The sequence below is a fragment of the Panthera uncia genome, assembly GCF_023721935.1.
Source record: "Panthera uncia isolate 11264 chromosome C1 unlocalized genomic scaffold, Puncia_PCG_1.0 HiC_scaffold_3, whole genome shotgun sequence".
Lineage (NCBI taxonomy): Eukaryota > Metazoa > Chordata > Mammalia > Carnivora > Felidae > Panthera > Panthera uncia.
Genome location: NW_026057584.1, coordinates 58,646,364 through 58,663,745, shown reverse-complemented (window position 1 = coordinate 58,663,745; position 17,382 = coordinate 58,646,364). Strand labels below are relative to the sequence as shown.

The 17,382-nt window shown below is 36.9% G+C and overlaps 1 protein-coding gene and 1 long non-coding RNA gene across 2 annotated transcripts in view; one reads left to right on the top strand and one right to left on the bottom strand.

Annotated features, from left to right (window-relative positions):
• SP3 (Sp3 transcription factor) overlaps positions 1–17,382 on the bottom strand; it is a 59,443-nt gene that overhangs the window by 37,076 nt on the left and 4,985 nt on the right. Inside the window, exon 4 of the mRNA XM_049615992.1 lies at positions 11,712–13,071. Coding sequence (XP_049471949.1) covers positions 11,712–13,071 — 1,360 coding nt within the window. The remainder of the gene's footprint in view (positions 1–11,711; positions 13,072–17,382) is intronic.
• Positions 5,839–7,227, top strand: LOC125911834 (uncharacterized). Its single transcript, XR_007454475.1, has 2 exons — positions 5,839–6,386; positions 6,575–7,227. It is a non-coding gene; the product is annotated as an uncharacterized LOC125911834 (long non-coding RNA).

The following is a 17,382-nucleotide window of genomic DNA, read 5'->3' as shown; positions in this document are numbered from 1 at the left end:
GCTTAGAGCCTGGAGCCTGCTTCAAATTCTGTATCTCCCTCTCTCTCTGCTCCTCCCCTGCTCATGCTCGCTCTCTCTCTCTCTCTCTCTCTCTCCCCTTCAAAAATAAATAAAAACATTTTTAAAAAGTTTTTAAAAAATAATATAAAAACGGAGGGGACAAAACTTAAGAGACTCTTTTTTTTTTTTTTTTTTAATTTATTTTTGGGACAGAGAGAGACAGAGCATGAACGGGGGAGGGGCAGAGAGAGAGAGGGAGACACAGAATCGGAAACAGGCTCCAGGCTCCGAGCCATCAGCCCAGAGCCTGACGCGGGGCTCGAACTCACGGAGTGCGAGATCGTGACCTGGCTGAAGTCGGACGCTTAACCGACTGCGCCACCCAGGCGCCCCAAGAGACTCTTAAATATAGAAAACAGAGCTGCTGAAGGGATTGGGGGGGTGGGCTAAATGGGTAAGGGGAATTAAGGAATCTACTGAAATCACTGTTGCACTATACACTAGTTTGGATGCAAATTAAAAGATTAGTTAATTAAAATTTAAAAAGTTAAAAAATAAGAAATAGGAAAACATTTAAAATTTTTATGTACTCAAAGGGCCTTTGTTTACATAAGTATAATCTATCAATATTTACCATATTAGGAATCAAAATGGGGAAAACTTAAAGCTGTATTAATTTTAAAATAAACTCATTAGACGTTAACATAAATAACATTTTTATGGAAAATATATTTTCAAAATGTGAGAACAGTATTAAGTCTTTCCAAATCTCTTTAATATCTAGCTTATTAGGAAACAACTAGATCTTTATATAAGCTCCTATGTTCAATCTGTTATCACCCATTGTGTATAGCTTCAGGAAACTCCACTGCACACTATATGTGAAGTGAGAGTAAAAAGGGCAAATAACATATTAGTATTATTATTAAAATACCTTTGATCTCACAGACCCCCATGAAAAGGGTACCAGGGACTCCCAGACCACATGCTGAGAGTGGTCCACTCCATTAACCACATCCATTTTGGGTTAAAATTACACAATTCTGAAATTTTACTTTAAAATACTCCAGAAGATTTTGGGATGAGCACTGGGTGTTGTATGGAAACCAATTTGACAGTAAATTTCATATATTAAAAAAAATAAAAATAAAAAATAAAAAATAAAATACTCCAGAAGAATAAAATTTTAAACAGCAGAAATAGAGGAAACAAGAATGACAGAACACTGATAAATGTTGAAACTAGGAGGTGGTTACATTAAAGTTCACTATACATTTCTCTGCTTTATGAAATTTCCCACAACTCTCAAATAAGTTACAAGTATTTTATTGTCAGTTAAACTTAATTTTTTTATTTTAGAGAGAGAGAGCAGGGGAGAGGAGTAAAGGGGGGAGAGAGGGAGGGAGGGAGACAGAGAGGGAGAGAGGGAGGGAGGGAGGGAGGGAGGGAGGGAGGGAGGGAGGGGAAGGGGGGGGAGAGAAGCTTAAGTAGGCTTCACGCTCAGTGCACAGCCTGACACAGGGCTCGATCCCATGACCCTGGGGGATCAGGACCTGAGCTAAAATCAAAAGTCAGACACTCAACCAACTAAGCCACCCAGCTGCCCTAAACTGTTAATTTTTTTTTAAGCTTTATTTATTTTTGAGAGAGAGGGACAGAGACAGAGCATGAGTGGGGGAGAGGCAGAGAGAGGGAGACACAGAATCTGAAGCAGGCTCCAGGCTCTGAGCTGTCAGCACAGAGCCTGATGCGGGACTTGAACTCACGAACCACAAGATCATGCCCCAAGCCGAAGTCGGACGCTTAACCGACTGAGCTACCCAGGTGCCCCTAAACTGTTAATTTTTTATCCACTTCTGTGCTCACTATTATTTCCACATTTCCCACTCATTTCCTCTGGAACCATTTTTCTACTTAATCCTTCAGTAGTTAGTTTAGTGAGGTCTTTGAATAGTAAACTCTCAGGCCTTGAATATTTAAAATGTCTTCATTACATCCTAATTCTTGAGTAGAAGTTTAATTGCATATAGAATTCTTGACTGCTGGTTATTTTCTCTGAGTACTACGAAGATATGACTACACCATCTTCTGGCATCTGTGTGGCTGATGATAAGTTGGTAGGTCTGCAATTTCTATGTAAGTAATCTGTCTTTTCTGTTAAAATTTAAGATTATCTTTCTCCGTAATTTTAGTGTAAGTCAGGGGTGAACTTATTTTTGTTTTCCTTAATACCTGAAGTAAAATTTTCATCTGTGGACTGTATTTCTTCAACACAAGAAAATTCTCATCCATTATCTCAACGAATACTACTACTCCTACCATTCAATCTATTCTCTTTTTATAAAATTCCTATGCTGGTGGCTCTCGATCTTTCAAGTCTCCTGACTGCTTGTTCATTATTTCTATGCTGTCTTGTGGGCAAATTCCTCAGAACATCACCATTCGCTCACTCTTTTCCTAGGTCCAGCCTAAAGATTGCCCTATTTCCTCCTTCCATTCCTCCACAAATTTATTTCACCTAATCCAAAACAATGCTGACAAGACACACCACCACCAGTAAAAAAGAAAAAGCACTATCAATTAAATATTGACATGCCATGGATTGTGATATATACTCCATGTTTCAGAAATATTAAATGTTAAACAATGTGTGTTTTAGAAGCAATGAAGTATGTTTAGCGCTTCTAGGATTTCTGATTATTGGTTTACATATCTACCCTTGTTTTACAACTTCCTTTTTGTCATTAACGATTATAAACATACTGATCTTATTTTATTATTATTTTTTTTAGAGAGAGAGCACGACCAGTAGAGGCAGAATCTTAAGTAGGCTCCAAGCCCAAAGCATAGCCCGACAGGGGGCTCGATCGCACAATCCTGAGATCATACGTGACTTGAACTGAATCAAGAGTCAAACATTTAACCAATTGAGCCACCCAGGTGCCCCTAAACATACAGATTTTAAATTAAACTCTTCAACAAGCTGTTCTTTCTTTAATCTGACATGAATTAATTTCCTAATTATTGATTTTATTGGCTATCTTTCATAGATTTTTGCATTCACCAAGCATTTTAGAATTTTGGTTTTCAAGTTTATCTTCAGTAAAATTTTTCTCTCTGTATCCCAAGTCTGGAATTGTTGCAAGTGCCTCCACAAATCTCTCTGGCCCCAGCACGGATCCAGATCTTATATTGGATTTAAAGGAAATATTAGGGATATCACAAATCCAGACTCTGAGCTAACAGTTCAGTGTTTCAGACTGGTTCAAATGCTGGTCAGATTGTGTTCCTGTCCTCCTATTCCCTGTAACTTCTTCACATTTCTCTAAGTGTACAGCCTCATTTAAGCCATACCTTGGAGTAACAGAGACCTACACTGTTTTAAACTCCCCTCTAACAAAAAGGAGCTGTACTCCAGCTCTTGGTTTTGGTTTTGTTTGTTTGTTTGTTTGTTTGAGGGAGAGCACACACATGCAAGGAGGGAAGAAGGGCAGAGAAGAAGAGGGAGAAAATCTTAAGCAACCTTGATGCAGGGCTTGATCCCACGACCCTGGAATCATGACCTGCGCCGCAATCAAGAGTTGGATGCTTAACCAACTGAGCCACCCAGACACCCGCCAGCTGTTGGTTTTAAGCAGTGAATCTGATTCTTGGCTCTTCCTTCCTCATGTGGGGTTACTTTTATCGATATTAATAGATAATTAAATAGGATATAATTCCTGACTTAAATACTTAAATAGCAGGTATGTTCATCCTGTTAAAAAAAAAAAAAAAAAAAAGGAACTAAAAATTAAGCAGGATTAAAAAACTGTACAGGCAATAGAATTATAATATTAAAAAAACATACATGACACCATGTTTTATCTTGAGAAGAGATTAGAAACTTCCACATTCTACGTTAAAATTTTCAAAAAGACTCTGCACTGACAGCTCAGAGCTTGCTTGGAATTCTCTCTCTGCCCCTCCACTTCTTGCACGTGTGAGCACTCTCTCAAAATAAAGTAACATTTAAAAAAATTTCCAAAAAGAAAAAACTATTTCCATAATGTTTTTATTTTCCATACCAATCATGTACTACACTTTTATAAGCAGATCAAGCAACTTCAAGAAGTACAGAAAATACACACAACTGAATGAATAAAAAGTACTGGGGAAATCAGAGTATGAATGATTTTCCCAAGCTTTAAAATAAAAATTTTAGAAATTTCCAAAATTTAGTGAAAGACCATGACACGCATATACAGTATATAGATCACAAACGAAGAGTTCGTATTAAAAACAAAGCAGAGTATACTGAATAATATCTAACTAAAAGATCCTCAGATTGTGTTTAATGAAACACTTTAAGGTCTACATAAAACAGTAGCTAGGTTGATCCTCTATTTGTATAAGAGGGCTAAAAGATTTACCAATTACCTTAAGTCATCATGGATCACAGTCATTCACATTTTTTTTCCATTCTTTAGCTCTACAAAGACTGCATTTCCCACCATACATCCTGCTTTTCAAGCAACAGTTTTGGCCTTTTAGCAGCATTTGTCCATTCCTATAATCAGCCAATTCTGACATGTGATTAGATAAAACCAAAAATTATTACTTTCACTTTGTTATAATCACCAATAAAAATGTTTCAGAAGATATTTCCCCCTACACTTACCATGAAAAAAATACAATAAGGCTAGTACCTTCCTCCAAAAAATGAAAGAAAAAAAACACATATTGATGTAAATTAAATAGCAGAACATCAAATCAGTGTAGTATAGCAAAAAACAAAACAAAACAAAAAAACAGAAAACCCACAAAGGTTAGCTGTAAAAGCCTTGGGCCAGTTTCCTTCTCTACCCAAATGTTAGAAAAATAACAAGATTATTGCAAGAAAGAATTACATTATATATCTAAAAACACCTAAATAGTAGTTGACACATTTTTCTCTTTTACCCTTGCCCTCCAACACTTAACTATGAAAAGTTTTAAAAATCCAACTTTTTGTAATGCTTCCATTTTCTCCCTATAATTTTAAAAAGCACATCTACCAATTAGTCCACAACTATGCAGTTATCCAAGGGTAATAGGAAATTCCAAACATGAGGCTTTTTGCTCTAAAGAAGTAATGAGAGGTGCCTGGGTGGCTCACTTGGTTAAGCATCTGACTCTTGATTTGGGCTCAAATCATGACCTCAGGGTTTGTGGGATTGAGCCCCACACTAGGCTCTGTGCTGCTGACGGGAGCCTGCTTGGGATTCTCTCTCTTCCTCTCTTTCTCTGCCCCCTCCCCGCAACTCGCATGCACACGCTCTCTAAAAATAAATTAAAAACCTTAAAAAAAAAAAGAAAGAAGACAGACTTCAAGCTGTATTACAAAGCTGTAATCATCAAGACAGTATGGTACTGGCACAAAAACAGACACTCAGATCAATGGAACAGAACAGAGAACCCAGAAATGGACTCACAAACATATGGCCAACTAATCTTTGACAAAGCAGGAAAGAACATCCAACGGAATAAAGACAGTCTCTTTAGCAAGTGGTGCTGGGAAAACTGGACAACGACATGCAGAAGAATGAACCTGGACCACTTTCTTACACCATACACAAAAATAAGCTCAAAATGGATGAAAGACCTAAATGTAAGACAGGAAGCCATCAAAATCCTCGAGGAGAAAGCAGGCAAAAAACCTCTCTGACCTTGGCCACAGCAACTTCTTACTCAACACATCTCCGGAGGCGAGGGAAACAAAAGCAAAAATGTACTGGGGCTCATCAAAATAAAAAGCTTCTGCATAGCAAAAGAAACAATCAGAACTGGAAAGCAACCGACAGAATGGGTGAAGACGTTTGCAGATGTGTCAGATGGAGACTTGGTGTCCAGGATCTATGGAGAGCTTGTCAAACTCAACACCCAGGGGACAAATGATCCAGTGAAGAAATGGGCAAGGAACGTGAATGGACACTTCTCCAAAGAAGACATCCAGATGGCCAACCGACACATAAAAAAAATGCTCAACATCACTCGTCATCCGGGAAATGCAGATCAAAACCACAACGGGATACCGCCTCACACCTGTCAGAATGGCTAACACTGACAACTCAGGCAACAGCAGATGCTGGCAAGGATGCAGAGAAAAAGGATCTCTTTTGCACTGCTGGTGGGAATGCAAACTGTTGCAGGCACTCTGGAAAACAATATGGAGGTTCCTCAAAGGATTAAAAACAGAACTACCCTACGACCCAGCAATTGCACTACTAGGTATTTACCCAAGGGATGCAGGTGTGCTGTTTCAAAGGGGCACATGCACCCCAATGTTTACAGCAGCGCTATCAACAAACAGCCAAAGTATGGAAAGAGCCCAGGTGTCCACTGATGGATGAAAAGATAAAGAAGATATGGTGTGTGTGTGTGTGTGTGTGTGTATATATACATATATATATACACACACACACACACACACACACACACACGCACACACACACACAATGGAGTTTTACTCGGTGGTCAAAAAAAAGTGGTCTTGCCATCTACAACTACGTGGATGGAACTAGAGGGTATTATGCTAGGTAAAACTGGTTGGTCAGAGGAGGACAGATGTCATGTGACTTCACTCATATGAGGATTTTAAGAGGCAGAGAAGATGAATATAAGAGAAGGGAGGCAGGAATGATATGTGAACAGGTAGGGGGACAAAAACATGGGAGACTCTTAAATGTGAAGAACAGGCAGAGGGTTACTGGAGGGGTTGTGGGAGGGGTGATGCGCTGAATGGGTGGGGGGCACTGGGGAGTTTACTCCTGAAATCACTGTTGCACTGTATGCTAACTTGGATGTAAATTTAAAAATAAAAAAGAAAGAAAAAGAAAGAAGCAATGATTTCCATAAACCTTTCTTCCTACCTCAAACACCTGACTGAATTTTAAATGTGCCCAGTCTTGAAGGATAAATTTGTATTTATATAACAAAATCTGGTAGAGAACTAAAATTTGAGAGCCTGAGTAAAGGCAGTCTTGGTGTGAACTCTGGGGACATTTTCTGACCAGAAAAAATGTTGGAAAAAGACATAAATCCATACTTTGTCTCTCCCCACTGATTTTCAAATACACAGCAATGGTAGACAAAATAAAACTTCAAAAAACAGAACTTCTCTAAAACAGCATGCATTTCTCAACGGGAAAAAAACAGAAATATAATAAGTGAGTGGGGTTGCAACTTGGGGCATGATGAGCTGCTCTACGTTCAGTCTGGTTTCTAAGGGATAAGAGGCACTAAACATACCCATCATGAGAAGGGGCCCAGAGTCAGATGCACTGCCTTAAACAGGCAGGAGCTGGTCATTTTTGTTAAAGGGAAACTTAAGAAAAACAAAAAGTCAAAGAAATTCCAGAGCCCCAGTAAAAAATCTGTCTTCTCATTTATTGTAAAATTGTTACATACTTAACAAAAACAAAAATTCAAACCAATGATGTAAAAGTATTTGAAGCATTTCATCTGGGCATACTATGCTCTAACACAGATTTAAAAAACCTTATTCTTATTTTCAACTAAAACACATCCTAAAATAATTTATCTTGCTTCTTGCCAATTAAAACTCCAACACACCAAGGGATAGTTTTCCTATCACCAAATCTCCCCCAAATTAAAATTTCCTGGGTTACATTGCTAAATATGCTGTTGTATACTATGCAGCATTTATTCTCATTTTACTTTCTCAAAAATTTTCCCCATTCCTAAAACTGGAACAAAATTCACTTTTGATGGCCTTCTTTTATTTTACCCTTCCTTGCCACCATTCAATAAACTAAATTACCACTTTAAAAAGTCCACTTCATATTTGATTCCTACAGTGTTGTTATTCTGATAGTATTTTAGAAGTAATGTATTTGAAGTATTTGGTGCTTTGTAACACTGATTTATGACCAACATAAATCCACAAAAATCACAAATAAATTCCCTAGGGATGTTTTTCTAACATGTACAGATCTCCACAACCTTAACTTTATTCAAGCTTTAAAAACTGGTTTCGAAAAACTACCAGCTAAATCTTCAGAAGTCTGTCATTCTCAAACTTTTTGGTCTCAGAACTCCTTCTAAACGCTTAAATATTACTGAAGTCTCCAAAACTTTGTTTGTGTAGGTTATATGTTTTGATATTTACCATATTAAAATTTATGACAAACTGTAATTGTTTTGTTTAAAAATAGTAAATTATTATGTCAACATAAATTAACATTTTATGAAAAATGATTTTCCAAAAATATAAACAAAAAGTTTAATGAGACACCATGTTTTACATTTTTGTGAATATCTAGGTTAAAAGAAAACTACTAGAGTCTCATACTTGTTTCTACATTCTATCTGTTTGCAACATGTGGTTTGGGCTGAAGCATAGAATATCTAGTCTTACCAAGATATGTGGCTAGAAAAGGAAGAAATAATTTGTCTTTCAATCAATTGTGGGTATTCTCTGATACTGTATCAAACTTGACAAGTGGCAGTTTCTTTTAAGTCAGTGGCAGTGTAAAATCTGAAACCATATTGATAAACTTTCCATACACTTGTTACAGGTGTATCTCAAACTTTGAATGGATCTTTCTACTGCTGCATGATTTTGTAACATGAACTGGTTATCTGACAACTACTGGTTCACTGAGTTATCACACAGATCTTCCAAATGTTGGCACATTTTGTTATAATACAGTATCAAATCCTATTTATTAAGATCATATCCATCTCATCAAAAAAGTAATTAACAAGCAATCAAGTTCACAGAAATAAACTTGAGTTTTCCAAAATTCTGATTTTCACTGGAAAACCCAAATTTTATCATTGGTAGCAAATACTGTTAGGCTTTTTTTAAGTGATAGGCTCACTTAAATCTTTTTTTTTTTTTTTTTGAGAAAATATTTGCACTTAAATACATGAGTCTCTCAATAACCATAGTTTGTCAGTTGTTCTTTCAAGTAAAAACACTCTTTCCCAAAAATAGCATTTAGTTCACCTTGCAACTCACACAACTGCACAATTGGAAAAGAAATTTTTTTAAAGATAATCATCTTGTTTATGGTATGACGTAGAAATTGCTTCATTAAAGCATACTTCCCATTTTGTCACAAAGAATATTACAAAGACATAGCAGGAACTGCAAATTAAATACGAGACAGCACTTCATTCACATCCACTAGGATGGCTATAATCAAAAAGAGGGGTGCCTGGGTGGCTCAGTCAGTTAAACATCCGACTTTGGCTCAGGTCATGATCTCACCACTGGTGAGTCCAAGCCCCACATCCAGCTCTGTGCTGACAGCTCAGAGCCTGGAACCCACTTTGGATTCTGTGTCTCCCTCTCTCTTTGTCCCTCCTCCACTCACACTCTGTCACTGTCTCTCTCTCAAAAATAAATAAACATTAAAAAAATAATTAAAAAATTTAAAAAGATAGTAACGGGTGTTGGTAAGAACGTAAAATGGTGAAATGGTGCAGCCGCTTTGGAAAAAGTTTGGTAAGCAGCTCTTCAAAATGTGAAACATAGTTACCAAACAATCCAGCAATTCCACTCCTTAGTATATAACCCAAATAAATAAAAACATGTCCACATAAAAACTGTCCTCAAATGTTCACAGCAGCATTACTCACAATAGCCAAAAGGTAGAAACACAGTCTGTCAACAGGTAAATGAGTAAAATGAGGTATATCTATACCATGGAGTATAATTCAGCCACAAAAAGGAATGAAATACTGGCCCAGGCTACAATACAAATGAAACTTGAAATTATTATATTAAATTAAAGAAGTCAGACACAAAGAAGCCACAAAATGCATGATTCCACTTATCTGAAATAATCAGCAAATCCAGAACAGGCAAATCCAAAGAGACAGAAAGTAGATTAACAGTTGCCAGGGGTTAAGGGGAGGGAGGGAATGAGGAGTGACTGCTGATGGGCATGGGTTTTTTGTTTTTTTTTTTTTTTGCGGGGTGATGAAAATGCTCTAAAATTAGATGGTGATGATGACTGTACAAGTGTGATTACATTTAAAAAAAAAAAAAAAACAACACTGGGGCACCTGGGTGGCTCAGTCAGTTGAGCGTCCGACTTCAGCTCACTCAGGTCATGATCTCACGGTTCGTGAGTTCGAGCCCTGCGTCAGGCTCTGGGCTGATGGCTCAGAGCCTGGAGCCTGCTTCCAATTCTGTGTCTCCCTCTCTCTCTGCCCCTCCCCCATTCATGCTCTGTCTCTCTCTGTCTCAAAAATAAATAAACATTAAAAAAAAAATTAAAAACAAAAAAACAAAAAACAACAACACTGAATTATATACTTTAAAGAGTGAATTGTGAACTTTACAGTATGTGACTTGTACTTCAGTAAAGCTATTTTTTTAAAAAAGACATGCAGCACTCGAGTCAAGATTTAGTAAAAACAACTATTTTGACTGGTTCATCAAGGTCATTCTTCAGTGAAAATAGCATTTTTCTTTAACTGCAAGCACATGGTCATGAAGAATACAACAAGCCTGGAAGTGGTACTACTTTCATTTTTGCCAGGACAGAAGCCATTTTAGCCACCATCAGGGAAATGTCAACATGATGAAAAAGGCAAATAATGTCAGTATTATGAAAAGTGGTGTCCTTGACATCAAGGACCTCTGAGAGGGTTTCTGGGATCCCCCAGGGATCCACAGACCATGCTTTTATAATGGCTGCTCTAAACCACTGCTTCAGGAGGCTCAAATGCAATTAAAGTCTTGCCAAGTACAGATCTGAGGCTTCAGAACAATTCTAATTTTCTAAGCATATATGACAAATTTCTTCAAAGAAAAAAAGTAATATCTATGGTGATGGGAATTACTTCAAAAAATTAAATTCAAGTGTCCTAATGTAAGAGTTTGGAATCTTTGACTCACTCAGGTTATAATAGTAGTACAATCAACACAATAACCCAAATACAAAATAGAAGAGTAAAACTAAGGATTTAGTGCACATCAAAACACTCAATAAAACGTTATCTAAAGAACATTAAAGTAATAATGATACCATCTCTTTTACAACTGTTTAATTTCTACACAACATTCGAAAAACAGACTTCTGAGATTTCTACCCATACTATCAATAACCATGTATCTAGCACGGTTAAATTTAATGCTCAGCTACATACCTGTAAGAATAAACTATCACAAAATCAAAGAATTTTAGGTCTGGAAGGCACCCTAGATATAGTCACCTAGTCCAACAACCCCATTTTATATAATGAGAAAACCAAGTTTGCAAGAGAAAAAGTAACTTGGCCAAAATCACAGCTAGGTAGTAGGGGAGACAGTCTTGGCTCCCAGTGCTATGTTTTCACCATGCCAACCTAATTCCCCAACCAAAAATAATGCATAAAACATTTAACTTACATCACACCAAGCACAACCAAGACACCTTACCTGCCAAATAAAAATTCTGTAATGCCACCAATCAACACCAATCAAAGGTGAAAACAGATATAAAATTGGGGAAAAACTACAAACATACTTGGCATAATGGAGAAATGAATCCTTGACTTCAAAACTTTTCAGTGAAGAACAATCTGGAAGACACTTTGATGTCTACCTTTCATACAAACATAGGGAATCGTATCATCACCTTTAAAGATACCCAGATACTGAAAACACCTTAAACCAAAAAATATCCCTACATGTTAACAAATCACTGATCTATGGCATGACATGACTTAAGACTCACCTGCAGGACTGTCAGCATTCTCTCCTGGGTGTAGCTGTATACCAGTAGAATCTATAGAGTTCACTGTAACTGTCTGTAGATTTGGCAACTGACCAGTGCTTAGACTAACTGGAGTTGAAGTCAAGGCTCCACCTGCTGCAACTTGACCAAGCGTGAGTGTCTGAACAGGCGTCAAAGTTATTTGCTGGGCAGCAGTATTCTGTATTTGTAAATTCTGCAAGTTCTGGACCCCTTGTACTTGAAATGTTTGCCAAGTTATCTGTCCAGAAGGGGTCACTGTCTGTGCCTGAATTAAAAAGGTTCCAGGATTCAGCTGCAACTGGAGATTTTGCAAAGCCTGTTGTGATATATTTTGACCACTGGCTTGCACACCATGGATTGTCTGTGGTGTAATACCTTGCACAATTTGGGCTTGACTGGTTGGCTGCTGAGACTCTTGAAGTTGTAGATGTTGTACAACAGGCTGAGCTGTAGAAACCTGAATATTCTGAGCCTGTGTCTCTTCAGAAACAGGCGACTGGATATAATTTCCCTGAAGATCTGAAGAATGGACTTGCCCACTAGAAGTAGTCAAGCTATTTGTGTTTTGTTGTAATATACCTGTACTATCTATAGTAACAGGCAACTGTGATGAAGAAGATGTTGGCACAAATAAATCTGTATCAGTATTAGTTTCATTAATATCAGGAGAAACCCGCTCACCAGTCCTTTCTGAATTGTCTGAACTATCCATAGCTTGTCCTGTGTTTATCAAATGTCCATCGGCATTAATGCCTGCAGTCATTGTCTGAGAACTGCCCGAGAGTCCCAAAGAATCTAGATCGACACTATTGATTGGTACAAAGGTAATATTTCCTGGCAGACCAAGAGGCACATTCGCAACTACTTGGGTTTGGCCAGGAAAAGATGAACCACCAATTGCAACTCCCTGAACCTGGACTTGACCAGTCTGTGGTATGAGATTCTGGATATTAGCAGGAGGTGTTCCAGAGGCAAGCAAGGTTTGATTAGAGCCAGGAATGATCTGAATTTGACCACTTTCTTGATTTATACCCCCATTATCTGAAGAGCCTGTGAAACCAATCTGAACTTGCTGACCATCTGTTGACTGAATCTGTGGTATTACTTGATATTGAACATTGGACACTGTACCATTTGATGAATCTGATCCTGGTGCAACTGAAAATATTTGCTGATTCTGCAAATTCTGAAGGGGAAGGACATACTGCCCACTCGAAGTAGCAGCACTTGGAATCTGTACTAGATTACCAGCTTCATCTTTTATAGTTGTAGGTGTGGCTGACAAAACCTCCCATCGGTTTGGTGCTCCTCCTAACTGTGCAGAAGCCAAATCGCCTGTCTGGATAAAGAAAACAAAAAATGTTATGCGATATATGTCTGTGAAATATTTGAATCAATCCTCAAAAAAATCTTAAAAACTGACATAAATCCTACTACCTGAAATTAAAAGTTCTCTTAGTAACACAGTAGACTTCAAATACTGAGACAGTACTATATAAACCATAATATTTACTATTATTTCCAATTTTGTTAATTATTACAAAGATAACCCGTGCTATTTGAGCAGGAAAAAAATTCAGAGTATTCTTTGTTTTATGACCACAAACTGGTCTTCTATTCCCTCACCTATGATCTCTAATCTATACAGTTAAATAAATAAAAATACAGGTAGCTAGAAAAGATTATGAACCGCTCAAACCAAACATTATCACAAACACTGAGGAGTTCAAAAAATATATATACTAAAATATGTATCACTAAATCAGGTACATTATATTTGTGTACAAAAAGGAAACATAACCAGTACAGTGTTATCAAATCATCTAAATAAGAAAAATTAAGATTTGTGTATTACTGCTATAAACCTTAAGTCAAACTATTAAAGCTCCCCTTTTATGGCACATATTAATGTCCTCCAGAGTAAACTCTTGGCTAGGACTATCCCATTAGCAAGCCATCATATTCTTTACTTTTCCCATGAACTACAAAAAAAATATGAGACCTTAAAATTTTTTAATGAGGAAAGATTATTGCCCTGTGACCACATGGCAAAGTCACTCCACCTGAAAGGTTTTTCCAGAATCTAAAAGCTGGAGGATACAGACATGATTTTATCTACCACTCTATTTATGTTTGCAGGAAAATGACAGACATATACATTGTGTATTCTGTTACGTAACAGAATTTAGTTATCATCCTCATATTTTACAGATTGAGCAACACAGGAAAGCAGAAAGCAATAAAATCTTACACATCAACATCAAAGGGCAAAACTTTTTAAGAAAATAAAGGTAATGTCTCACATTGGAGCCGTTCTTTTAATGCCAAGTACTATGATAGTGATTTATGAGATTATTATCTACTCCTTACAACAATTTTGTAAGGTAGGTGTTATCACTATTCTCATTTCACAAATGAAAAACTGAGAAAAATCACACAGCTATCAAATGGCCAAGACAGGATTTAAAACTAGGCCAAGTCTAACTCCAGAACCTAGACCTTTAATTCATACCAAACTGTCTCCCACTAAGATCAAGGGTAAAGACACAGAGAATAAGACTTTATATGAATTACCCTTAAAATAGTCATTCCTATGCCACTTCCTTCTCCATCTATATGTGAATTCCTATGACTATGCTTATCACCAGACAATGAAAACATAAGCAAATCTAGTCCAGCATTCTCAACCTAGGACCCATGCTTGGGCTTCAAGGGATCTCTGAATCCTCTAAAATAACACAGCAACTTTTTGAGAAAGTACAACTGGGGAGCAGAAGGATAATCTAGGGTTACACTGTATTCTCAAAGGAGGTCTATGACCATAAGGCATATATACTGTTCTCTCAGTATAAACCAGTCCACAAAACTTAATGCAAATATTGTAGAACCACATTTTAAAAGTTTCTTAAAGAAACTCACTACCTAATTCTCATGCAGACGCGTAGTTGAAAAGCATGTATTTCAATGGATGAACCACAGTTTAATAACTCAATTCAAGACATTTGAGCATATGTGCCAAGTTGAAATAAGCATGAGTAAGCACATGAAACACACACTCTCTATTTTAAATGGTTCACAGTTTATCCAAGCAGACACAGAAATACATGCTACTACTATGTGAATATAGGTGTGCACTAGCCATAGAAGGGGAACATAGAAGATTGGGGGGGAGGGGGGGGGAAGGTATCACACGAGATATTTAAAGTACTCTTAGAATAAATTTATGATTTCACTGTAGGCATCTAGGAAAGAGAGATGGGGCATTAATAAAGGCATAAAAAAATATTCACAAACAAAAGGAAATTCTAAAGAATGGACAGTTTGTGGAGTTCAAGAGAATCCAGAAAAGGCTCATATTCATAGAGAAAAGCAATGCGGAACAAGACATTTTTATCAAGGCCTGTAGTTAATGGCTTTGTAGATCCTGCTAAGGAGTTTGGACTTTATCCTGCAGATAATAAATGAAAGCTATAAAAAGTTTTTAAGCAAGTGATGCAATCAGGATCTGTGTTTTATAAAGATAAACTAAGGCCCAGTGAAGGAGACTGAAAGAAAGGCGGAAGAGACTAAAGACAGATAAACTGTGGGACCCAGTACAAATGTGTAAGCTTCAACTAAAATAATCATCTTTTAAATACAAACATTTAAACTTATCAAACTTAAATTACTAAAATGAAGACCAGTCATTAAAGTTGCATGTCATTCTTCAACTTCTATCTGGTATAGGCATTATAAGCTTAAGTCATCGTTCTCAATATCTGAGTAATAATTCATGTTTCATTTCAGTCTCTTGGCATCTTAAATAATCTAAAGACATTTACATCTAGACTTTATACTGAAATCTACCATAAAATATGTCTAATATCCAATCTTTATCTTCCTAAGGTTGTTGTTCACCTCTGAATTTTGACCAGCATTAAATTCACAATTATTCAACTTATATCAAAGAATACAGTATCTCAGGTACAGATTGTTTTATCATACTGGCATTTTATCTTTTTCATTCTTTAAAAAAAGTCAAATTTATGGCATCTGAAGTTTTTTGTTTTGTTTTTTTTTTACAAAATAGTAGTAAAGGCAAATAATCAACCATCAGTGAACAGCTTTTTAGTCAAGAAATTCCTTGAAAATAAATATAACTACTCAAATGACAAATCTGAGTAAGTACTATCCAAGGATCCAGAAGTTAAATAAAATAAATTGTGGTACCACTTTTCCCAAAAATGCAGGTCATTAATTGAAGGGAAATCCCCAAACGTTAAGTAACACAGCATGATGCATCTGAACTTTTTGAATAAACCTAAGGAGAAATGCATACATAAGAAATATTTATGAAGCACAAACCCAGAGGGAAGAAAAACAGCAACAAATAATTTAACCAAAAGACAGGCAAAAGGGATCTTTTAAACGAAATAAATTTAGTTTTAAAAAATTTACCAATATTAATTTTTTTTAATAGAATTGGAGGAAAAACACTGATTCAGAAAACTATTAGACTTTCATGGTTTAAGCTATAATTATGTTTGGGGGAGGTAAGTATATTACATTATAAAGAAAAGAACTGACTTCTAGCTAAAACTGTGGAATTGTGTGTGATTTAAAGCAGGACTCAATTTTCTTATGTTAAAAATGGGGGTGGGGGGCACCTGGGTGGCTCAGTCGGTTAAGCATTCAGTTAAGCATTCGACTTCAGCTCAGGCCATGATCTTGCAGTTGTTGAGTTCGAGCCCTGCGTTGGGCTCTGTGTTGACAGCCTGGAGCCTGCTTCAGATTTTGTCTCCCTCTCTCTCTGCCCCTCCCCCACTGGTGCTGTCTCTCTCTCTCTCTCTCTCTCTCTCTCTCCCTCTCCCTCTCTCTCAAAAATAAATAAACATTAAAAAAATTTTTTTTATGGGAAAACTGGGACACCTGAATGGCTCAGTTGGTTAAGCAACTCACTCTTGATTTTGACTCCGGTCAGGATCTCACCGATCTGGAGTTCAAACTCTACTTCAGGCTCTGCACTGACAGGGCACAGAGCCTGCTTGGGATTCTCCCTCTCTCTTTGCCCCTCCCCCTCCCCCTCCCCTGTTTGAGCCAGAGAGCCCACACGCCCGCTCTCTCAAAATAAGTTTTAAAAACTTAAAAAAAAAAAAAAAGGGAAAATTATTACCTCACAGGATCTTAAGAATCAAAATAAAGCGTTATGCTTTATAAACTATAAAGCACTATGCTATAAACCACTATGCTATAAAGCACTATCCTAAAATCCTATCATTATGATTACTCAGATTATGAGGACACAGCATGATTTGAATGCCTAGTACAATCCCTGGCATAAAGATCAGTAAATATTTATTGAATGAATAGTTAAAAGTATTTACTTTAAAATCGCTGCAAAGAAAATGACAGAAAGGAATGGATCAATAAAACTGACCTTGAGATATTAAAGTCTTCTATGAAAAACTCCCAATTTTAAACCAATTTCTTTCCATAATTCAACAGTAAGTCCCCCCAAACTTTCAAAACTATAGAGCCTTGACTAAGCCCATTCATTTGTAAGAGAAATTTCATTAGCAGCACCCCACTCAAAGAGATGACGATTCATAAAATCAAGAGACCAAAGTAAAAACATGTGATGTTAAGCTATTGGAAACACTAATGTTAGGCT